Raw genomic sequence first — 22,561 nt, forward strand, 5'->3', positions numbered from 1 at the left:
TCCCTAATCCAAGATGACCAGTGTCCTAACAGAGGAGACAGACATGCATATGCAGGGAGAAGGCTGTGTGACAGCAGAGATAGGAGCAGTGCTCCTGCGGGCCGCGAACACTGCGGCAACAGCGGCTGCTGGAAGAGGCGAGGAGGGCTCGGCGAGGGAGCTCCGCCCGGCCCACACCCGCATCTCTGACTTCCAGCCTCCGGAGCCGGGGACCATGACTGTCTCTTATTTTAAACCCCTTGGTAGGGGATCGTGGGTGGCTCAGTGGATGAGCGTCTGCCTTCAGCTCAGGGCGTGACCCCGGGGTCCCGGGACAGAGTCCCTCATCGGGTTCCCCACAGGGAGCCTGCTTCTCCCTCTGCCTGTGTCTCTCTGTGTGTCTCTCATGAATAAATAAATAAAACTCTTAAAAAAAGAAAGAAACCGGTTAGAAGTAACAAATGTGTTCAACAAGGTTGCTGGACAAAAGATCGTGGCAGAAACCACTTGGATTTCTACACACTAGCAATCAGCAGCCCAAACTGAAATCAAGAAAATTCTTTCATTTACAAATAGCAACAGGAAGAAAAAGACACTTGGGGAATAAATGCAACAAAAGAAGTACCCAGCTCGTACCCTGAGAACTACACAGTATCACTGAAAGAACTGGAAGAAGAGTAAACAGAAACATCTGCTTAGTCCGTGCTCTTCAGAGAAACCTAGCGGGACACACACAGCCTGTACGCTGGGGACTGCGCTCACCCGCGTGAGCTCACGCGAGTGTGGGGGCCGGCAATCCGACGAGCCCAAGCTGCAGGGCAGGCAAGCGGCTGCAGACTCAGGTGGGATTCCTATGTTGCAATCTTGAGGCCGAGTTGAACTGCTCCAGGAAACCTTAACTTTTGCGGTTAAGGCCTTCGCTTGAGTGGACGGGACCCCACACCAACTGCAGAGGGCACTCTTTTTTCTTTTTTTTTTTCTTTTTCAGGGGGCACTCTTTACTTAAGGTCACTCAGTTGTAGGTGTTGACCACATATGCAAGGTACCTTCACAGCAACCTAGATGAATGTTTGCTTAAATAACTGGGGGAGGGGCAGCCCTGGTGGCGCAGCAGTTTAGCGCTGGTTCAGCCCAGGGCATGATCCTGGAGACCCGGGATCGAGTCCCGCATCGGGCTCCCTGCATGGAGCCTGCTTCTCCCTCTGCCTGTGTCTCTGCCTCTCTCTCTGTGTGTGTCTCATAAATAAATTTTTAAAAGATTTTATTTATTTGTTTATTTATTTATTTCTGAGCCACCTTGGCTGCCCAAATAAAATCTTAAAAAAAATAAAGGGGAAAAAGAAAACAGGGCCAATTAATGAAATTAATCCAGGAGGAGGGAGGGAAGCAGGTGGCAGTGGTGCAGGAGGTAGTGACACTGCCCTGTGTGTATCTTCTTGTGTAGTTGTGACTTCTGAAGACATGATAATAAAAGAATAAAAAAAGAATAGGGGGGGAGCTGAAATCGAATAAAAACAGAAATGATCCCAAGAGTATTTCAAGTACATAACATGACCATATTGTAGGGGAATGTACAAAAATGTCTATCCAAGGAATGTTTACTACAGCATTCTTACGTTACACAGTTGGTTTTTTTTTTAAGATTTTATTTATTTATTCATGAGAGACAGAGAGATGCAGAGACCCAGGCAGAGGGAGAAGCAGGCTCCCTGCAGGGAGCCTGATTCGGGACTCGATCCCAGGACCCCGGGGTCATGCCCTGAGCCGGAGGGAGATGCTCAACTGCTGAGCCACCCGGGCGTCCCACAGTCTCAGTCTTAAGACAGGAGACACCAAACAACAAAACTCTGCAACTAAATCGTACACTCCACTTGGTAGGTTTATTTGTCCTGGGGATGCGGGTGCAGCTATTCCGAAAGTGCTGTCTATGTACCGGACGGTCAGGCAGAGGAGCGAATAGCTGCATGATGTTGGGAGCTAGGTCCCTGTCTCCCACTACTGGAGAAGGGGGATACGAATATAGACTGGAGAAAGCTTAAGACCTTTTTTTTTTCTTTAAGATTTTATTTATGTATTCATGAGAGAGAGAGAGAGCTCTGTGTCTCTCATGAAAAAAAATTTAAAAATAAAAAATAAAGGGGACTAAAGAGAAGTGACAACTAAATGCAATGTGGGATCCTACACTGGGTCCTGGATCAGACAAAACATTACCATTTCTGCTGCTGGCCCATACACGACGGCTGCTGCATAAGACACTACAGTAGTTATACCGTAATTTTACCGTAGTTATGAAATACAGAGCAAGATATTTAGGGGTAAAGGGGCGTGGTGTGTGCAACTTACCTTGATATAGTTCAGAAACATTATTTTTATGTAAAATAGTGGTTGCATACAATATATCTACACGCACACGTAGGAGAGAGGTGGGGGGATGGCAGGAGCAAATAAGCGAGGAAAGCAAATGGGACAAAATATGAACGCTGGGCAAATGTGGGTCAAGGGCACATGAGAGCTCTCTGACCTCTTCTTACAACTTCCCCCATAAGTCTGAAATAATTCCAAATTATAAAATTAAAAGCAAAGCAACCCCTCCCAGCCAACGTTTAATTGGAAGAAAATTAAAGGCACCCAGATTGGAAAGGAAGAAGTAAAACTATATTTTTAGATGACATAATCTCATATGTGGAAAATCCCAAGAAATCCCCTAAAAACCAATCAGAGAAGGGACGCCTGGGTGGCTCAGCGGTTGAGCGTCTGCCTTCGGCTCAGGGTGTGACCCCGGGGTCCCGGGATCGAGTCCTACATTGGGTTCCTCCCAGGGAGCCTGCTTGTCCCTCTGCCTATGTCTCTGCCTTTCTGTGTGTGTGTGTGTGTCTCTCATGAATAAATAGATAAAATCTTTAAAAAAAATAAAATAAAACTCTTAAAAAAAAAAAAGAAAGAAACCAGTTAGAAGTAACAAATGTGTTCAACAAGGTTGCTGGACAAAAGATCGCGGCAGAAACCACTTGGATTTCTACACACTAGCAATCAGCAGCCCAAACTGAAATCAAGAAAATTCTTTCATTTACAAATAGCAACAGGAAGAAAAAGACACTTGGGGAATAAATGCAACAAAAGAAGTACCCGGCTGGTACCCTGAGAACTACACAGTATCACTGAAAGAACTGAAAGAAGAGTAAACAGAAACATCTGCTTAGTCCGTGCTCTTCAGAGAAACCTAGCGGGACACACACAGCCTGTACGCTGAGGACTGGGCTCACCCGCGTGAGCTCACGCGAGTGTGGGGGCCGGCAATCCGGCGAGCCCAAGCTGCAGGGCAGGCAAGCGGCTGCAGACTCAGGCGGGATTCCTATGTTGCAATCTTGAGGCCGAGTTGAACTGCTCCAGGAAACCTTAACTTTTGCGGTTAAGGCCTTCGCTTGAGTGGACGGGACCCACACCAACTGCAGAGGGCACTCTTTTTTCTTTTTTTTTTCTTTTTCAGGGGGCACTCTTTACTTAAGGTCACTCAGTTGTAGGTGTTGACCACATATGCAAGGTACCTTCACGGCAACCTAGATGAATGTTTGCTTAAATAACTGGGGGCTACAGCCAAGCCAAGCTGGAATCAATAAGCATCTAACATTAATCAACATCCCACGTTCATGGATGGAAACACTTAATCTTATTAAGATGGCAACACTCCCCAAATTGGTCTGCAGATTCAATTTCATCCCTATTGAACTCCCACTGGCTTTTTTTCCCCCCAGAAACTGATAAGGTCATTCTAAGATGCCTGTGGAGGTGTACAGGACACTAAATAGCCGAAACACTCTCGGAAAAGAGCAAATTTGGAGGATTCACAATTCTCAGTTTCAAAACAGTACACAACTACAGTGATCAAGACAGGGCGACGTGAGTGTAAAGACAGACATATAGGTTAACAGAACAGAATTGAGGGAGTCTAGAAATAGTCCCACATATGTATTGTCAGTTGATTTTTGATGAGGGGGCCAGGACCATTCAACGAGGAAAGAATAGCTTTTTTTTTTTTTTTGCTTTTGGAATAGCCTTTTTTTTAAACAAATGGCTGAGCAGCCACATGCAAAAGAATGAAGCTGGACCACAACCTCACATTATATGCAAAGACTAACCCTGACTGGAGCCAGAGACCTAAATTTAAGAGCAAAAACTATAAAACTCATATTACAAAGCAGAGCGGTAAATCTTTGTGACCTTGGATGAAACCACAGTTCCTTAGCTCTAACAAACACAAGCAACAGTGAAGGCTCCGGCAGATGTCCTCCAAATTCAAAACTTTTGTGCATCTAAGCACACTCTCAGGAAGGTGAAAAGAGAACCCAGGGGATGAGAGAAAATATTTGCAAATTATAAGGGATTAAGAACCCGAATACATATAGAGCTCGTACAACTTGACAACAGCACAGAGGGCCCAGCACAAGATGCGCAAAGACCTGGAGCAGACGCGTCACATTGCTCTGTGTGTCACAGGAGATCTACAAATGGCCAGCAAACTCACGAGGACGTGCCCGACGTCATTATTCATCAGGGAAATGCAAATCGGCACGAGGTATCACCTCACACCCACCAGGAGGGTAGAAACAAAAAGTCAGATACTAAGGGTTGGCCAGAAATTGGAGAAAAGGGAACCCTCCTGCACTGTTGGTGGGAAGGTGACCTGGTGCAGCCGCTCTGGGAAACTGTGTGGAGGTTCCTCAGAGAGTTAAAAATAGACCTGCCCTAGACCCAGCAATTGCACTGCTGGGGATTTACCCCAAAGATTCAGATGCAATGAAACGCCGGGACACCTGCACCCCGATGTTTCTAGCAGCAATGGCCACGATAGCCAAACTGTGGAAGGAGCCTCGGTGTCCATGGACAGATGAAGGGATCGAGAAGCTGTGGTCTGTGTACGATGGAATATTCCTCAGCCATTAGAAACGACAAATACCCACCATTTGCTTCGACGTGGATGGACCTGGAGGGTATGATGCTGAGTGAAGTAAGTCAATTGGAGAAGGACAAACATTGTATGTTCTCATTCATTTGGGGAATATAAATAATAGTGAAAGGGAATAAAGGGGAAAGGAGAGAAAATGAGTGGGAGATATCAGGGAGGGGGACAGAACACGAGAGACTCCTAACTCCGGGAAACGAACCGGGGGTGGGGTGGAAGGGGAGGTGGGCGGGGGGTGGGGGTGACTGGGTGAAGGCATTGAGGGGGGCACTTGATGGGATGAGCACTGGGTGTTATTCTATGTTTGCAAATTGAACACCAATTAAAAAAAAAGGGGATCCCTGGGTGGTGCAGCGGTTTGGCGCCTGCCTTTGGCCCAGGGCACGATCCTGGAGACCCGGGATCGAATCCCACGTCGGGCTCCCGGTGCATGGAGCCTGCTTCTCCCTCTGCCTGTGTCTCTGCCTCTCTCTCTCTTTCTCTCTGTGTGACTATCATAAATAAATAAAAAATAAAAAAAAATAAGGAAAGCTCTCTGGCAGTTTTTCTCAAAATGTTAAAAATAGGTATCATGTGACCCAGAGATCCCACCCCTGGATGGAAGGGAAAGGAAAATCTGTACACAGGGGCAGCCCGGGAGGCCCAGCCGTTTAGCACCGCCTTCAGCGTGGGGCCTGATCCTGGATACCGAGGTTCGAGTCCCACGTCGGGCTCCCCGCTGCTTCTCCCTCTGCCTGTGTTTCTGCTTCTGTGTCTCTGTGTGCGTCTGATGAATAAATAATCTTTGCGAATAAAAACAGAGAGTCTGTACGCAAATGTCCCTAACAGCATTATTCACAGCAGGGAGAAGATAGACGCCCCCAGATGCCCAGCAGCCCCTGAACGCACCCGTGGAATGCGGTATGTTCATGCAGGGGAATATTATTTGGCCGTAAAAAGAAACAAAGCTCGATCTACGCTGCAACAGCATGAGCCTCGGAGGCACCGCGGCACAGGGAAGGGACGCAGACAGCAGCGACACGCGCGGAATGCGTGGGTCCACGCGCATGACGTGCGCAGAACAGGCACATCCAGCGTCCGAAAGTAGCTTACGGGGGGGGGGGCGGTGACTGCTGGGAGTCCGGGGGTACCCCCGGGGGGGGGGGCGATGTCCTCGAATTTGGCGGCGCGATGGTGGCCCGAGCCTGTGGATATGCTACAGGTCATGGAGCGTCTCGCTGTGACAGGTGCGTCGTAGCTCCACAGAGCTACTTGGAAGGCCCAGGGCAGGGCGGCCGCCCCGGTCCCCGCCGCACCTGGCGGCACCCCGCGAGCAGGCTCCGCGCCGCCCCGCCTCGCGCCTCCCAGGCCCCGGGGCGGCCGCTCCCGCAGCAGGTGGCCGGGCCGCGCCTCCGGCGCCGGCGGGGCGGGGCGTGTGCGCGGCGGCGCCAGCGCGCGGGGCCGAGGGGGTGTGGCGGGGCGCGCGGGCCGGGGGCGCGGGGGCGGGGCAGAGAGGCGCGGCCGCGGCCATTGTGCGGGGGGGCGGGGGCGGGGGCGGCGCGCCTCCGGGCCCCCCGCCCGCCCGCCGGCCTCCCCGGGCGCCCCCGCGCGGCGCGGTGGTACGGTCCGGGCTTAAAAGGCCCCGGCGGCCGCGGGCCTGCCCAGTGTGTGGGCGGCGGCGGGGGCGCGCGCGGGGCGCGGCGGCGGGGGCGCGCGCGCGGGGCCGCGGTGGGGCTCGGGGGCGCGTCCACGTGGCTGGCGGGCGGCCACCCGGAGCCGCGGCGGCGGAGGGACGGGCAGGTAGGTGGCCCCCGCGCCCCGCCGCCCGCGCGCGGCCAGGCGGCTCGGCGGCCCGGGGCTCGGCCTCGGGGTCGGGCCCTGCCCGTGGGGCGCCGCGGGCGCCGGCCTCGCCGGAGCTTCGTGCCCAGCGCCCCGAGGACGGCCGGTCCGAGCCCTGCTCCCGGCCCCATGGGGACCCTTTGTGGCCGAGGAGCGGCCCCTGCAAGGACTGCGGCGGCGCCTGCGCCCACTCGGCACTCGGGCCCGGCCGGGGGTGCCCCTGCGCGGGCAGGGCTGCGGGCCGCGGCACGGAGGGCGCTGCGGACGGGCGCTGCAGCCGCCCCGGGCTCGGGCCGCCCCCTCGGGCTTCCGCTTACAGGTGGACGTTGGGCCGGGGGTGCGCAGCCTGCCCCTGCCCCCCCTCCCGGCCTGCGTGCGCCTCCATCCCTGCGGGGCGTGCAGGAGGTTGGGGTGCGATGCGGCCCCCTTGCCTTGCGCCCCCCTTCCTTCCCTGGCCGTGGCATCGGGGGTCCAGCATGCAGACCCGACAAAAGAGCCCCGAGAGACGAGCAGCGTGAACCGGACTCTGCGGCCTCGAGCAGGGCCTGTTCCTTGTTCTAGCAAAGGCGTCTCCCGGCTCCTGTCTCCCGGGCCTTGTCCCTTCGCTGCCCTGCGCCCTAGCCGGTACCTTGGGTGTCCCTGGGGGCTGGCGCGCAGACAGGGTAGCACGAGCCCTAACCCCGCCGGCCGCCCCCGCCGGCTCCGCTGCCTTTGCTGCCTGGAGCCGCCGGGAGCTGGGTGTGGCCTGGGGGTGCCGACCTGGCCGAGCTGGGCACCCCGCACACTGGCCCCGGCCCCGCCCCCAAGGCCTCGCCTACTTGGGGACCTCGCATGCTCCCCGGGGCGCCTGGTGCCCCCCACGCCGCCCCTCCCGCCGCTGCCCCTGGATTTGAGGGAGAGGCGCTCGGCTGCCGGGGCCATCTGGCTGGTGCGCCTGAGCAGAGGCTGACTTCTGTGTCTCGGCGCGTGGCTGTGGGGACAGGCACAGCTCGGCTTTGTGTGGCGGTGCGTAGGCCACACAGCAGGCCCCGGGACGGCCAGCTCACGGAGGCCCCGGGGCGGCGAGGGGGCTGTGCTGGCGCTGGGGCCGCCCCGGACCCGCGTGCCTCACACCTCGGGCCTGGGTCTCCCGGTGGCAGTGCCACTCTGCAGTGGTGTCCCCCCTCCCACCCAACACACACACTCGTGATTGTTCACTCTCTGCCTTTCCCCTTCCCCCGACTTGGGCGTGGGGTGGCTCTGTGGCCCGGGGCGCGCCCACAGCGGCTCTGGTGTGTGGCCGGCCACCGTCGCCTCCGGGATGTGCTGTCTGGGGTCTCGTTCTGGGCGGGCCTCCCGCCTTGCCTTCCCCAGCGCCTGGCTCTGCTGCCCCCTTGGGTGTGGCCCGGCTGAGGGGAGGCCTCCTGGCTCCCTTCCAGCGGGGGCTGGGGGATGATTGATGGCCCGCAAGCCTGCCTGCGCCCGCGGCTCGCTCCTGCGCCCTGGCGGAGGCCCGTCCCGCCGGCCGCGGCCACCATCTGGGACTCTGGTCTGGGGGCGGACGCGTGCTGGGGGCCGCTGATTGGCACTTGCTTTCTGCCCCGACAGGCCGGTGCCCGGCGCAGCTGCCGGCCATGCCTGCTGCCTGCCTCCTCCTGCTGGTGCTCCCTGCCGTGGCGGGGGCCGTGGGCAGCAGCAGGCCCTTCCCTGCCTTCTTGGTGACAGACACTACGCTCACCCACCTGGCCGTGCACCGGGTCACCGGGGAGGTGTTCGTGGGTGCAGTGAACCGCGTCTTCAAGCTGGCCCCCAACCTGACCGAGCTGCGGGCCCACGTCACGGGGCCCGTGGAGGACAATGCCCGCTGTTACCCGCCCCCCAGCATGCGCGTGTGTGCCCACCGCCTGGCACCCGTGGACAACGTGAACAAGCTGCTGCTCATTGACTACGCGGCCCGCCGCCTGGTGGCCTGCGGCAGCATCTGGCAGGGCATCTGCCAGTTCCTGCGCCTCGATGACCTCTTCAAGCTGGGGGAGCCCCACCACCGCAAGGAACACTACCTGTCAGGGGCTCAGGAGCCGGACTCCATGGCCGGCGTCATTGTGGAGCAGGGCCAGGGGCCCAGCAAGCTGTTCGTGGGCACGGCCGTGGACGGCAAGTCGGAGTACTTCCCCACCCTCAGCTCCCGCAAGCTCATCAGCGACGAGGACAGCGCCGACATGTTCAGTCTGGTGGGTGAGCCCGCGCCCCCGCACTCCCGGCCCCGCCGTTGGCGCCTCGGCAAGAGCCCCGGTCCGAGAGGGGGGCGGCTGCGGGGCACGGGCACGGCCAGGGTGTAGGATGGGGCCGCGCACCCTCTGTGGCCTTCCTGGCCCGGGCTCCCGCGACCGTCTGGGTGGGGGGGGTCGCGCGGGGAGCCCCGGGCAGCGGGGCCCGTGTTGTGGGAGCAGGGCTGGAGTGGGGTCGTGGGGGCCGCGAGGCCAGGCTTTGGGAGCCCATGCTCTCGTCACCCTGCTCCCCAGGTGTACCAGGACGAGTTTGTCTCCTCGCAGATCAAGATCCCCTCGGACACGCTGTCCTTGTACCCCGCCTTCGACATCTACTACATCTACGGCTTTGTGAGCGCCTCCTTCGTGTACTTCCTGACGCTGCAGCTGGACACGCAGCAGACGCTGCTGGACACGGCGGGCGAGAAGTTCTTCACGTCCAAGATCGTGCGCATGTGCGCTGGGGACTCGGAGTTCTACTCTTACGTCGAGTTCCCCATCGGCTGCTCCTGGCGGGGCGTGGAATACCGCCTGGTGCAGAGTGCCCACCTGGCCAAGCCCGGCGTGCTGCTGGCCCAGGACCTGGGGGTGCCGCCCGACGAGGACGTCCTCTTCACCGTCTTCTCTCAGGGCCAGAAGAACCGGGCCAGCCCGCCGCGGCAGACCATCCTCTGCCTCTTTACCCTCAGCAACATCAACGCGCACATCCGGCGCCGCATCCAGTCCTGCTACCGCGGGGAAGGCACGCTGGCCCTGCCCTGGCTGCTGAACAAGGAGCTGCCCTGCATCAATACTGTGAGCGCGCCCTCGCCCCTGGCCGCGGCCCAGCCTGGGTGCTGTGCGGCCTCCCCCGCCTGGCCGCGGCCCGAGCGCCCCGCGCCCCGGAGCTCCGGGCCTCGCTGGTCCTTCCTTCCCTGGCCTGCCTTCTCTCTGTTCGCGGCCTACCCTGGCCCCTCCTGTGCGCGGCCGGGCCGGGCCGGTGGCTCCGGCTCCCGCTCCCAGACAGCCCCGTCTTGCAGGCCTCGGAACTGGGCCTGGGGCTGCCTGCCGCCTCCCCCTCCCCTCCCCGCTCCTGCTCCTCAGCCCCTGCCTTCCCGTGAGGTCCCAGGGCGAGCAGTTGGTCTGGCTGCCGGGAAGCCAGTTCCGCATCCCGCTTCCTTCCAGAATATGGGGTCTCGTGGCCTCGGTCCTGCTGGTGCCCCGAAGCTCTGACTCTCACTCTATGCCTCCTATTTCACCAGCCCATGCAGATAAATGGAAACTTCTGCGGGCTGGTGTTGAACCAGCCCCTGGGTGGCCTGCATGTGATCGAGGGGCTGCCCCTGCTGGCCGACAGCAGTGACGGCATGGCCAGCGTGGCTGCCTACACCTACCGCCAGCACTCCGTGGTCTTCATCGGCACTCGCAACGGCAGCCTGAAGAAGGTAGGCCGGGGGCTCGGGCAGGATCGTGCACTGCGAGGCCCTGAAGGGGACACGGGCCACGGGGGAAGGCGGACTTCCAGGCCGGGCCCTGGAGACCCGGCCACGCTGCACGGGCGGCTCCTCGGCCGTCCGCACTCACCAGCACCAGTGCCCGCCATGGCCTCAATTGCCGGCTGTGTGACAGCCCAGACCCGTCTCAGGGCGTTCCCATTAAGCGAGCAGGGCCCTGGCTGAGCCATCATTGCCGAGTCCTCAGTTGCATGAACGAGGAAGAAGTTTGGCTGCAACCCGCTGTGCGCTCTTGTCCCCTCGCGGACACTGGGGCCGCTTCCATTCCCGGGCAGAGGGTAGCGGGGAAGGGAGAGATGCACGGGAGCTCCAGTGTCCAGCTCTGAAGGGAAGGAGTCAGGACGGCCTCCACGTGCTCACCCGCCGGCTCACTGGGCAGCTATGGAGCTGCCCCCCTGAGGTCTGAGAACAGTGGGGGGCGGGGGCAGGTTTGTAAAGGGAGCTGCTGGGTTCTTGGGGGCCTGGTCTGCTCCCCTCTCGGGCCCTCGTTGGGAGGCATCGTTCCCAAACCACACGCTGCTCCCCCTCTACAGTGTGCCTCTCCGTGCTTTCAGCAAGCTCGCAGGGCCGGGCAGCCCTCACTGCTCTCTTGTTCCAGGACGGTGTCATCCCCCTAAAAAGCCCTCCTCCTGGAGCACTCACCCCTCTCTCCTCAGCGTAGCGACATTATCTCCCCGTCTCTCTTTCTTGGGGGCCTCTTTGAGTGGCTGAGTCACCTTCAACAGCCTCCAGGGTGGCCTTTGGACCCTCCTTTCCCTGCCTGTGGGGGCCTGGGGTAGTGGGCAGGTCAGGTGCCGGGCCCCGCGGGGCCCGGCTTCAGTTTGGTCGAGCCTGGGAAGGCCCCGGCTTGATAAGAGGACTTCCTGGGTGCGTGCGGTGGCGCCCTGGCCTCAGGCTGGCGTCTCTCGCGGCCCAGGTCCGGGTTGATGGCTCCCAGTATGCCCACCTCTACGAGACGGTGCCTGTGGTGGATGGCAGCCCCATTCTCCGAGACCTGCTCTTTAGCCCTGACCACCGGCACATCTACCTCCTGAGTGAGAAGCAGGTGGGCCCGTGGCGGGCGGCGGCGGGCGGCAGGGTGGGGGCAGGGTGGGTACTGATGCACCTGTCCCCAGGTGAGCCAGCTCCCGGTGGAGACCTGCGAGCAGTACGCGAGCTGCGCAGCCTGCCTCGGCTCGGGGGACCCCCACTGCGGCTGGTGTGTGCTGCAGCACAGGTGAGGGTGGCAGCGGGGGACCGGTGGGAGGCTGGCTTTGGAGCAGCCCTGCTCTGGGGAGGAGCCAGCGAGGCCGGCTGTTGCTTGGGGGGGCACTGCCTGCCCCCGCCCACGTGCCCGTTCCTCCCAGTCGTGCCCTTGTGGCCTCGTCCGCCTTCCCCTTCTGCTTCATCCGACTAATGAGCAGAACCCGCGTCCCCAGTGACAGCCCTTGCACTCCGGGGGATGAGGCCAAAGCGCGCCGTTGCCTGGCACTACGGGCTGGGCCAGGTGTCCCCTCTTCCCTCCAGAGCGCCAGCGCGCCCCTGGCCAGGGCCCTCCGGGGCAGCTGCCTAGCCGGCTCCGGCCCGATCCCACACAGGTGCTGCCGCCAAGGGGCTTGTCCGGGCGCCTCCGCCCCGCACGGCTTTGCCGAGGAGCTGAGCAAGTGTGTCCAGGTGCGGGTCCGGCCCAACAACGTTTCGGTGACATCCCCCGGGGTGCAGGTGAGTGGCGTGGTGGGCGAGCTGTGGCGGGGCGCGGCGGGGCGCGGGGGCGCCTCCTGCCCTGACTCGTGTGCCTCCCCCAGCTGACGCTGGCCATGCGCAACGTGCCAGACCTCAGCGCCGGTGTGAGATGTGCTTTTGAGGAGGCGACGCCGAGCGAGGCCGTCCTGCTGCCCTCCGGGGAGCTGCAGTGCCCCTCGCCGTCCCCGCAGGAGCTCCGGGCGCTCACCCGGGGGCACGGTCAGTGGGCTGGGGCTCTCCGGGCTGGGGGCGCCTCCGGTCCCCGGCTTGCTCACCGCCGCCCCTGGGCTCGCCGCAGGGGCCACGCGCACCGTGCGGCTGCAGCTGCTCTCCAGGGAGACTGGCGTGAAGTTCGCCGGCGTGGACTTTGTCCTCTACAACTGCAGCGCGCTCCAGTCGTGAGTCGTGGCCTTTCCCCACCCTGTCCCCACGTCGCTCTGTCCCTGTCCCTTGCTGCGTCCTCGTGCGGGCCTCGGTAGGAGAGAGACTTCTCTGTGACTCGTGAAGCCTCTCCCCCGCAGGTGCATGTCCTGCGTTGGCAGCCCTTACCCCTGCCACTGGTGTAAGTACCGCCACGTGTGTACCAGCCACCCCCACGAGTGCTCCTTCCAGGAGGGCAGGGTCCACAGCCCTGAGGTGAGGCGGGTGCCGGGCGCGAGGGGGCTGGGCTCCGCGGGGGCTGCCCGCTGGCTTTTCTGCCTTTCATCTCACTGGTTCCTTGGAGCCCCTTGAACCCGGGGCCGGCCCCGCTGGGTCCAGATGGCGGCGGCGGGCGTGCGGCTGACGGGCGCGTTCTCCCCTCAGGGCTGCCCTGAGATCCTGCCCAGCGGGGACCTCCTGATCCCGGTGGGCGTCATGCAGCCCCTCACCCTGCGGGCCAAGAACCTGCCGCAGCCCCAGTCGGGCCAGAAGAACTACGAGTGCGTGGTCCGGGTGCAGGGGCGCCAGCAGCGGGTGCCCGCCGTGCGCTTCAACAGCAGCAGCGTGCAGTGCCAGAACGCCTCGGTGCGGCCCGGGCCGGGCTGGGGGCGCTGGGGCGGGCGGGGGCTCCGGGGCGCCCCGCTCTCCCGCCGGGTGTCGGCGCGCCTTCTCGGGGTCACGCGGTCCCTCTCTCCCAGTACTCCTATGAGGGCGACGAGTACGGTGACACCGAGCTGGACTTCTCTGTGGTCTGGGACGGGGACTTCCCCATCGACAAGCCTGCCACCTTCCGAGGTAGGGGGCGGGATGGTCCTGGGCCGCAGTTGGCATGAGCTGGGGCGGGGAAGGTGGGAGGGGAGACCCTTCGTCGGGGTCCCAGCGCCCCCGGCTGCCTGCAGCTGCCCCCCCACCAGCTGCGCCCTCTGCCCGCAGCTCTCCTGTATAAGTGCTGGGCGCAGAGGCCCAGCTGCGGCCTCTGCCTCAAGGCCGACCCTCGCTTCAACTGCGGCTGGTGCGTCTCGGAGCACAGGTGCCAGCTGCGGGCCCACTGCCCGGCGCCCAAGACCAACTGGATGCACCCGAGCCAGAAGGGCACCCGCTGCAGCCACCCCCGCATCGCCCAGGTCGGCCGCCCTCGCCCCCGGTCTGTCTGCCGGGCGCCCGCGACTCTGGCCTCACCCTCTCGCCTCTCCTGCTCTGCAGATCCACCCGCTCATGGGCCCCAAGGAGGGAGGCACGCGGGTCACCATCGTGGGCGAGAACCTGGGCCTCAGCTACCGCGAGGTGGGCCTGCGGGTGGCAGGCGTGCGCTGCAACTCCATCCCCTCTGAGTACGTCAGCGCCGAAAGGTGAGTGCGGCCGTGTGGGTGCCTGGGCCCCGGGCCGCCCGCGCCCTCACCGTCTCCGATCCACCCCTAGGATCGTGTGTGAGATGGAGGAGTCGCTGGTGCCCAGCCCGCCGCCAGGGCCTGCGGAGCTCTGTGTGGGCGACTGTTCCGCTGACTTCCGGACGCAGTCCGAGCAGCTCTACAGCTTTGTGGTGCGTGGGCTGCCTGCCCTTTCCGCTGCCATCCCTTCTGACCCCCCACCCCCATCGGGCTGCCTCCTCCCTCCCCTCAGGGCTGCTTCTCCCACAGACCCCAGCATTTGACCGCGTGAGTCCCAGTCGGGGCCCGGCGTCCGGGGGCACACGGCTCACGATCTCCGGGAGCTCTCTGGATGCCGGCAGCAGGGTCACGGTGACTGTGAGAGATGGCGAGTGCCAGTTTGTGAGGTGGGCAGGGCCCCGTCAGCCCCGGCCTGGGCATTGGGCAGGAGGCCCCGAGGACGGGACGGGTCGTGGGCCCGGGCCGCCTGCCCTGAACGCCCCACTTGCCCACATAGGAGAGACGCGGAGGCAATCGTGTGTATCTCGCCCGTGTCCACCCTGGGCCCCAGCCAGGCCCCCATCACCCTGGCCATCGACCGCGCCAACATTTCCAGCCCCGGAGTCCTCTACACCTACACCCAGGACCCCACTGTCACTCGCCTTGAGCCTACCTGGAGCATAATCAAGTAAGACCCTAGGAGAGACGGGGAGCCTGGCCAGCATCGGTGGGCGTCAGGGACTGTGGCCCTGAGCTCCTGTCCTGGGGCCTTGCCTGGTGACCAGGGCCTTGGGCGCTGAGTTACATATCCGGTGAGCCCGAGCCCTCATCGCCAGAGGGGACAGAGTCTTCCCAACAACACAGCCCCTGGCGTTCACCTCGTACCCTAAGTGGAGGGGCCCTGGGCTCCCCAGCAGCCTTGATAACCCTCCAGAGCCATCTTGGGGGCAGTTGCAGGGGGCAGGGGGACATAGTTGGGGAGGGGGCCTCAGGCTCCCCTCCCCAACTGCCCCCAGTGGAAGCACTGCCATCACTGTGAGTGGGACCCACCTGCTGACAGTCCAGGAGCCCCGGGTCCGGGCCAAGTACCGGGGCATCGAGACCACCAACGTGAGTACCAGTGGCCCACACCCTGCCCTGCCCACCCCCCGCCCCGCCCCTGCCCCCTGTGCCCTCACGTGCCAGGCTGCTTGCCCTCGTTCCCGCAGACGTGCCAGGTGATCAACGACACTGCCATGCTCTGTAAAGCCCCCGGCATCTTCCTGGGGCGGCCCCAGCCCCAGGCCCAGGGTGAACACCCAGACGAGTTTGGCTTCCTGCTGGATCACGTGCAGACGGCCCGCTCCCTGAACCGGTCCTCCTTTACCTACTACCCTGACCCCAGCTTTGAGCCACTCGGGCCCTCTGGTGTCCTGGATGTCAAGCCTGGCTCCCACGTAGTGTTGAAGGTACGAGTGGGGCACAGAGACCGGGAGAGGCAGGGGGGTGGGCGCCCCCGGCTGACCGTGTCCCCCACCCGCAGGGCAAGAATCTGATCCCCGCGGCAGCTGGCAGTTCCCGCCTCAACTACACGGTGCTGATCGGGGGCCAGCCCTGCGCGCTCACCGTCTCCGACACACAGCTCCTGTGCGACTCACCGAGCCAGACAGGCCGGCAGCCTGTCATGGTGAGTGGGGTGGGGAGGCCGCGGGGAGGGCACGGGGGCCAGGAGGGGAGCAAGGGTGCGTGGGGAGGGCCCGGGGGCCAGGGAGGCCGGCAGGAGTACGGCGGGGTGGGCCCAGGGGTCCAGGGAGGCCGGCAGGGGCACGCGGGGAGGGCCTGGGGCCCGGGGAGGCCTGCAGGGGCGCGCGGGGAGGGCCCAGGGGTCCGGGGAGGCCGGCAGGAGCACGGCGGGGTGGGCCCAGGGGTCCAGGGAGGCCGGCAGGGGCACGCGGGGAGGGCCCGGGGCCCGGGGAGGCCGGCAGGAGCACAGCGGGGTGGGCCCAGGGGTCCAGGGAGGCCTGCAGGGGCGCGGGGAGGGCCCAGGGGTCCGGGGAGGCCGGCAGGAGCACGGCAGGGTGGGCCCAGGGGTCCAGGGAGGCCAGCAGGGGCGTGCGGGGAGGCCAGCAGGGGCGCGTGGGGAGGGCCCGGGGCCCGGGGAGGCCTGCAGGGGCATGCGGGGTGGGCCCAGGGGTCCGGGGAGGCCGGCAGGGGCGCGCGGGGAGGGCATAGGGGCCGGGGAGGCCGGCAGGGGCGCGCGGGGAGGGCCCGGGGCCCGGGGAGGCTAGCAGGGGCACGCGGGGAGGGCATAGGGGCCGGGGAGGCCGGCAGGGGCGCGCGGGGAGGGCCCGGGGCCCGGGGAGGCGGGCTCACGGCGAGCGCGGCGTGCAGGTGCTGGTCGGCGGCCTGGAGTTCTGGCTGGGAACCCTGCACATCACGGCGGACCGGGCGCTGACCCTGCCGGCCACGGTGGGCCTGGCGGCGGGCGGCGGCCTCCTGCTGCTGGCCATCACCGCCGTGCTGGTGGCCTATAAGCGGAAGACGCAGGATGCCGACCGCACGCTCAAGCGGCTTCAGCTCCAGATGGACAACCTGGAGTCCCGCGTGGCTCTGGAATGCAAGGAAGGTGCCTGGCACGGGGGAGGGTGCAGGGCGGGGGGCCCGGGGCCCCGTCCTGCTCTGCTCACTCTCCCTCCTTGGCCCTCCACAGCCTTTGCTGAGCTGCAGACGGATATCCACGAGCTGACGAGCCACATGGACGGGGTGCAGATCCCTTTCCTGGACTACCGGACGTACGCCGTGCGCGTGCTCTTCCCGGGCATTGAGGCCCATCCGGTGCTTAAGGAGCTGGATGTGAGTCCCTGCCCTGCCCTGCCCGCCCCGTCCCCCGTCCCCCGGGGCCGGCCCACTGTCTGAGACCCGCCGTCCCTCCCAGACGCCCCCCAACGTCGAGAAGGCTCTGCGCCTCTTCGGGCAGCTGCTGCACAGCCGCGCCTTCGTGCTCACCTTCATTCACACGCTGGAGGCCCAGAGCAGCTTCTCCATGCGGGACCGCGGCACCGTGGCCTCGCTCACCATGGTGGTCCTGCAGAGTCGCCTCGATTACGCCACCGGGCTGCTCAAGCAGCTGCTGGCCGACCTCATAGAGAAAAACCTGCAGAGCAAGAACCACCCGAAGTTGCTGCTGCGCAGGTACTGCGAGGCCCGGCCCCGCCCCCCGCCGCCCCCACCCCTGCCAGAGCACATCCCACCCGGGCCCCTGCTCTGCCCGCCGGCCCAGCGCCCTTTCTGCCCTAGGACCGAGTCGGTGGCCGAGAAGATGCTTACCAACTGGTTCACGTTCCTGCTGCACAAGTTTCTGAAGGTACATTGGGGTTGGCGGGTAGAGGGTCAGAGGGGGTGGGGGGAAGCCGCAAGCTGTGTGCCCGACCCCAACCCCACCCCGACCCCCACCCATGCCGCAGGAGTGCGCCGGGGAGCCGCTTTTCCTGCTCTACTGCGCCATCAAGCAACAGATGGAGAAGGGCCCCATCGACGCCATCACGGGCGAGGCCCGCTACTCCCTGAGCGAGGATAAGCTCATTCGGCAGCAGATCGACTATAAGACGCTGGTGAGTGGGGGGCCAGGCGGGCAGGGCTCCAGGCACGGGGGGGGGGGGGGAGGGAAGCTCCGCCCGGGCCCCAGCCTATGCTCCCCTCCCGCTCAGACCCTGCACTGCGTGTTCCCGGAGGGCGAGAGCAGCGCGCAGGTCCCAGTGAAGGTGCTCAACTGTGACAGCATCACCCAAGCCAAAGATAAGCTGCTGGACGCTGTGTACAAGGGCCTCCCGTACTCCCAGCGCCCCAAAGCCGAGGACATGGACCTAGGTGACCTGCCCTTGCCTCCTGGTCCCCACCCTGCAGCCATATGACATTGTCGGGCCTTCACACCCCCACTCGGGCTCTGTCCTGTGAGGGGAGCGGGTCCAGGGACCGGGGACCCTGAGCTGCACCTCAAGGGCTGTCTGTGGCCTGCAGAGTGGCGTCAGGGTCGCATGGCCCGCATCATCCTGCAGGACGAAGATGTCACCACCAAGATCGAGTGTGACTGGAAGAGGGTCAACTCGTTGGCCCACTACCAGGTGAGGGGCTGGGGGCCTTCCTCCACTTGGGAGCCAGGGCCCTGCCCTGAGGACAGAGGAGCTGGGGCCCCGCTCCTCCCTCATCTTGCCCCTGCATTCACGGTCCCTCCTCGGGGACCCTCGGGTGCCTCCCCACGTGTGCACCCCTGGACGTTGGCTCAGGCTCCTAGGCCTCTCAGCCTCCCGCACTGCTTCCCTCTGTCTCTGGGGCTTGCAGGTGACAGACGGCTCCTTGGTGGCGCTGGTGCCCAAACAGGTGTCCGCCTATAACATGGCCAACTCCTTCACCTTTACACGCTCGCTCAGCCGCTACGGTACGTGCCTTTGGTGTGGCTGCCTTTGCCAGGCCCGTGCCCTTCGAGGCCGCGTCACCTGTCATGGGGAGCCCCCTCTCCGAACGGCGGGCTGGCGCCTGGGGGTGCTCGCAGAGTGTAGAGGCGGGGAGGGAGGGCCAGTGAGAGCGGGCAGGTCCCCCTCGGCCTGCTGGGCTCCTGGAGCAGAGTGGGGCACGAGCTGAGGTCGTGGCCGCCGGGACCCCACTGGCCTGAGCGGCGCGCTGTTCCCCGCCCCAGAGAGCTTGCTGCGCACGGCCAGCAGCCCCGACAGCCTCCGTTCTCGGGCACCCATGATCACGCCCGACCAGGAAACGGGCACCAAGCTGTGGCACCTGGTGAAGAACCACGACCACGCCGACCACCGCGAGGGGGACCGTGGCAGCAAGATGGTCTCGGAGATCTACCTGACACGGCTGCTGGCCACCAAGGTGTGGGCCCGCCCTGGGCCGCCCTGGCCTTGGCCCCGCGGATGGCCCGGCCCGGGGGGAGGCCACGGTCGGTCAGACCCAGCGGGCGGCTCTGAGGGCCTTGGGAACTCCCGGCCGGGCTTGAGGCGGTCCCTGCAGGGGAGCCCTGCGTCCCCCGTGCGCTGCGGGGACGTGCCCACCGGGCGCCCTCACGGCCTGCGCTCTTGCTGAGCCCCCACAGGGCACGCTGCAGAAGTTTGTGGATGACCTCTTTGAGACGGTGTTCAGCACGGCGCACCGCGGCTCGGCCCTGCCCCTGGCCATCAAGTACATGTTCGACTTCCTGGACGAGCAGGCCGACCAGCGGCAGATCAGTGACCCCGACGTGCGCCACACCTGGAAGAGCAACTGGTACTGCCCGGTGCTGGGCCGCTGCTGGGGGACGGGTGGCGGGAGGAGACCAGTGCTTTGGCGGCACTCGGGGACCGCGGGGGTAGGGCGGCTGACGGGGGCTGGAGTGGGCGTCCGGGCGGGAGGGGACGTGCGTCAGTGTTGGCACAGGCGGAGAGGAGTGAGCGTGACGCCGAACGTGGGCTCCGTGGGGCACGTGGGACGCTGGTAGCGGGGCCAGCACGGGGCAGAGGTGCTGTGGCGGCTGTGGCGGAGGGGGAGTGCAGCGACGCAGAAGGCTGGAGCTCCGGCGGACGCTGAAACACAAGCCCGCTGACGTCAGTGGGTCACCCTGGCTGCCCGTGGGCAAGACGTGCCCGGGCCAGCCAGGAAGCCGAGAAGGGAGCGGTGACGGGAGGGCGCGTCGGGGGCTTCTTCCTCTGTGCAGCCTGCCCCTGCGCTTCTGGGTGAACGTGATCAAGAACCCGCAGTTCGTGTTCGACATCCACAAGAGCAGCATCACAGACGCCTGCCTGTCTGTGGTGGCCCAGACGTTCATGGACTCGTGCTCCACGTCGGAGCACCGCCTGGGCAAGGACTCGCCATCCAACAAGCTGCTCTACGCCAAGGACATCCCCAACTACAAGAGCTGGGTGGAGAGGTGCGCCCTGCCCTGCGGCCCCGGCCGGGTGGGGGAGCGGGGCCAGGCCGCCCGGGGAACCCGCTCCGCACCCCCTTCCCCGGGCTGGGTCCGCTTGAGGAGACAGGCCCAGGACTGGCCTGGCAGCCAGGGCAGGGGCCTGGGCACACCTGCCTCTGTGACGCCTCAGGGTTCCGGCAGGTACTACCGGGACATCGCGAAGATGGCATCCATCAGCGACCAGGACATGGACGCCTACCTGGTGGAGCAGTCCCGTCTCCACGCCAGTGACTTCAACATCCTAAGCGCGCTCAGCGAACTCTACTTCTACGTCACCAAGTACCGCCAGGAGGTGCGTGCCGGGCCCACAGGCCCTGACGACACAGTTGGTGGCAAAGGCGGGGCCTTTGGTGGGCTCAGCGAGGGTGAAGGGCGCTGCAGGGTGCTGGAGGCGATGGGGGGACACGCAGCCCACCTCGTAGATTGCTCCCGACGCCTCGCCCAACCGGCCCCCGGCTTTCCAGGGATGCTGGGGTTTGAGGGGCCTAGGCGACAAGCCGCTGGGCAGGGAACGGAGCTGTGGTTGGTGGAAGTGCAGGTGCGGGGGACGGATGGGCTGCCGGGTGCGCTGGGGCGGGGCGGGGGGAGGCCGCAGGGTCGGCGGGCCGAGCCCTAGAGGGCCCCCGGGCGTGTGGCGCACACGTGTGCACTGGAGGATGCCTCCTTACCGGAAGCGAGGACCTGCGAGCCCGGCCCGGCCCTGGCAGCCCCGAGCCCCCCCAGCTCCCCTCGGGCCGAGAGCAGGGGCAGAGGGAGAAAGCCCCACGCAGCCGGCGCCGGGGACACTCGGCAGGGGGTGGCGGAGCGGGCGGGGGGGGGGGGGGGAACCCCGAGAGGGCGGGGGGCCTCCTGGCACGGGAATGAGCCCCCCGTGCCCCCCCGAGGGAGGCGGTCAGGAAGCCGGGGCGCGGGGCGGCGCGGGGGCCACTGACGGTCGAGGGCCAGGAGGCCCGGAGCAGGGGCTGCGCCCGGCACAGGAGAGGTCGGGGTGCGGGCCGGAGGGCCGTGGGGGGAGCACATGCGGGGCGCGGGGCGGGAAGGGCTGGGGCCGGGGCGGCGGCGCCCCGCTCGGGGAAGGCCGGGGCCCTCGCCAGCCCGGCTCGCGGCCCCCCCGCAGGTCCTGGCGGCGCTGGACCGGGACGCCGCCTGTCGGAAGCAGAAGCTGCGCCAGAAGCTCGAGCAGATCATCGGGCTGGCGTCGGGCAACGGCTGACGGGGCGGCCCCGGCGACGGAGGGGGCGGCCGGCCCGGCCCGCGGTCCTGGGCGGCCCTGGAGCGGGGCGGCGCCGGCCAACAGCCCCCGGGGACGCGCGGGCCCCTTCCTGAGTGCCTTCCTTCGGGCCCTGCGTGGGGCAGGGGGACGGGACCCAGCCCTGAGCCCCGCGGCAGCAATACCCCCCCCCCCCGCCCCGCGTCTGCCCGCCCCCCCCGCTATTTATACCCCAGCCACCTATTTATTTAATTTATGTCCCCCCCGGCCATCTGCGGGCGGCACCGCGGCCTCCCCTGGGTCGGCGGCAGCCTCCCGGCTCCTCCCGAGTGCTCCCCGCTCCCCCTCCTCCTCCTATGGGCCCAATGGGTGGGGGGTGGGGGCCTGGCTGGGGGAGCAGCCCTTCGGGTGGGGGTGCGGGGCAGGGTGCGCCCGGGGCCCCCCGCAGCCGGGCCGCAGCGTCCCCTCCGTGCCCTGGGGGGGCACCGCGTTCTGAGCACCTGCGGCTCAGGGGACTGGCAGGGGGGCCTGAGCGGGTCTGGGGGCCTGGGTGCGCCCTCCCCTCCCCGGCCCCCCTGCCCGCACCCTCAGCCGCCCTGTGGGGGGGGGCCCAAGGCCGAGAGGGGCCGTGCCTTAGGCCTTGGCTCTCCCTCGGAGGAGGAGGAGGAGTCGGGCCCCGTGTCCTGGGCCGCAAACCGGTCCCCTCCTCGTCTCTGGCATGAACTTTTGCGTTGTTGCTGTTCGCGGATTGTTCTCCAAATTAAACGTCGGGAACGTGGAGTCGGGGTGTGGCCTCATGCTGGGGGCAGGTTGGGGGAGGAGGTGTCTTGGGGCCAGGTGCGGGAGTTGGGGGGCGTCGGCCTCTGCACGAACAGGAGGCAGGGTCAGGGGGTGCAGGGTCCAGGATCCGGGGAGGGCGGCCGTGGCCACCTGTGGTCAGCAAAGCCCTGGGGGCTCCCCCTGCCAGCCCCCCAACCCCATCAGCACCCACACCCACCGGCCCGGTCCCCCTGGGCCTAGCGCCCCTCGGCTGGGGTGCGGGGTTGTGTCCCCGCTGCTGCCCCACCTGCCCTCATCCACCCTCTTCTCCGCGCAGCAGGTCTGGGGACCTGAGAGGACATTCGGGGGGGACCTCGTTGGGCTCCGTGCCCGGCTCCTCACTGTCCTTGGGGCACCCACATCTCCCCGGGGGGGCTGGGCGGTGTCTCCGTTGGGCCGCACCTGCCTGCTTCCTGCCCACAGGCCTGCTAACGTCATGGGGTGGCGGTGAGCCAGGCGGACCGGGGCAGAGAGTTCCCACAGCAAAGAGCCCTGAGGGGGCCTGGGCCTGGCCTGTGGCAGACGGGGGAGGAGGCCAGTGTGGCCGGGTCACAGGAACCAGGTGGAAGGAGGGGGAGGAGGCCGGAGTGGGCGG

At 65.0% G+C, this 22,561-nt stretch overlaps 1 protein-coding gene across 1 annotated transcript; it reads left to right on the forward strand.

The window, feature by feature from the left end:
- The first annotated feature begins 6,668 nt into the window (after window positions 1–6,668).
- PLXNA3 (plexin A3) lies at window positions 6,669–21,211 on the forward strand. Its single transcript, XM_038588724.1, has 33 exons — window positions 6,669–6,718; window positions 8,345–8,967; window positions 9,259–9,798; window positions 10,245–10,427; window positions 11,413–11,541; window positions 11,612–11,712; window positions 12,074–12,197; window positions 12,281–12,437; window positions 12,517–12,616; window positions 12,740–12,854; window positions 13,023–13,223; window positions 13,337–13,433; window positions 13,572–13,762; window positions 13,842–13,987; window positions 14,058–14,178; window positions 14,276–14,412; window positions 14,523–14,693; window positions 15,022–15,115; window positions 15,214–15,453; window positions 15,528–15,671; window positions 16,376–16,610; window positions 16,695–16,837; window positions 16,920–17,176; window positions 17,282–17,348; window positions 17,449–17,595; window positions 17,692–17,851; window positions 18,002–18,105; window positions 18,323–18,419; window positions 18,678–18,868; window positions 19,089–19,258; window positions 19,686–19,898; window positions 20,079–20,229; window positions 21,055–21,211. The coding sequence occupies exons 2-33, from the start codon at window positions 8,371–8,373 to the stop codon at window positions 21,148–21,150; spliced, it is 5,619 nt and encodes a 1,872-aa protein (XP_038444652.1). The 5' UTR covers window positions 6,669–6,718; window positions 8,345–8,370; the 3' UTR covers window positions 21,151–21,211.
- Window positions 21,212–22,561: the final 1,350 nt, after the last annotated feature.

This window comes from Canis lupus, chromosome X, assembly GCF_011100685.1.
Source record: "Canis lupus familiaris isolate Mischka breed German Shepherd chromosome X, alternate assembly UU_Cfam_GSD_1.0, whole genome shotgun sequence".
NCBI classification, from domain to species: domain Eukaryota; kingdom Metazoa; phylum Chordata; class Mammalia; order Carnivora; family Canidae; genus Canis; species Canis lupus.

Coding starts and splice junctions, on each gene's coding strand:
- PLXNA3 (XM_038588724.1), top strand. CDS start 8,371: ATGCCTGCTGCCTGCCTCCTCCTGCTGGTGCTCCCTGCCGTGGCGGGG. Junction 14,413..14,522: donor GGCGAGTGCCAGTTTGTGAG/GTGGGCAGGGCC, acceptor TTGCCCACATAG/GAGAGACGCGGAGGCAATCG. Junction 17,349..17,448: donor TGCTGCACAAGTTTCTGAAG/GTACATTGGGGT, acceptor CCCATGCCGCAG/GAGTGCGCCGGGGAGCCGCT.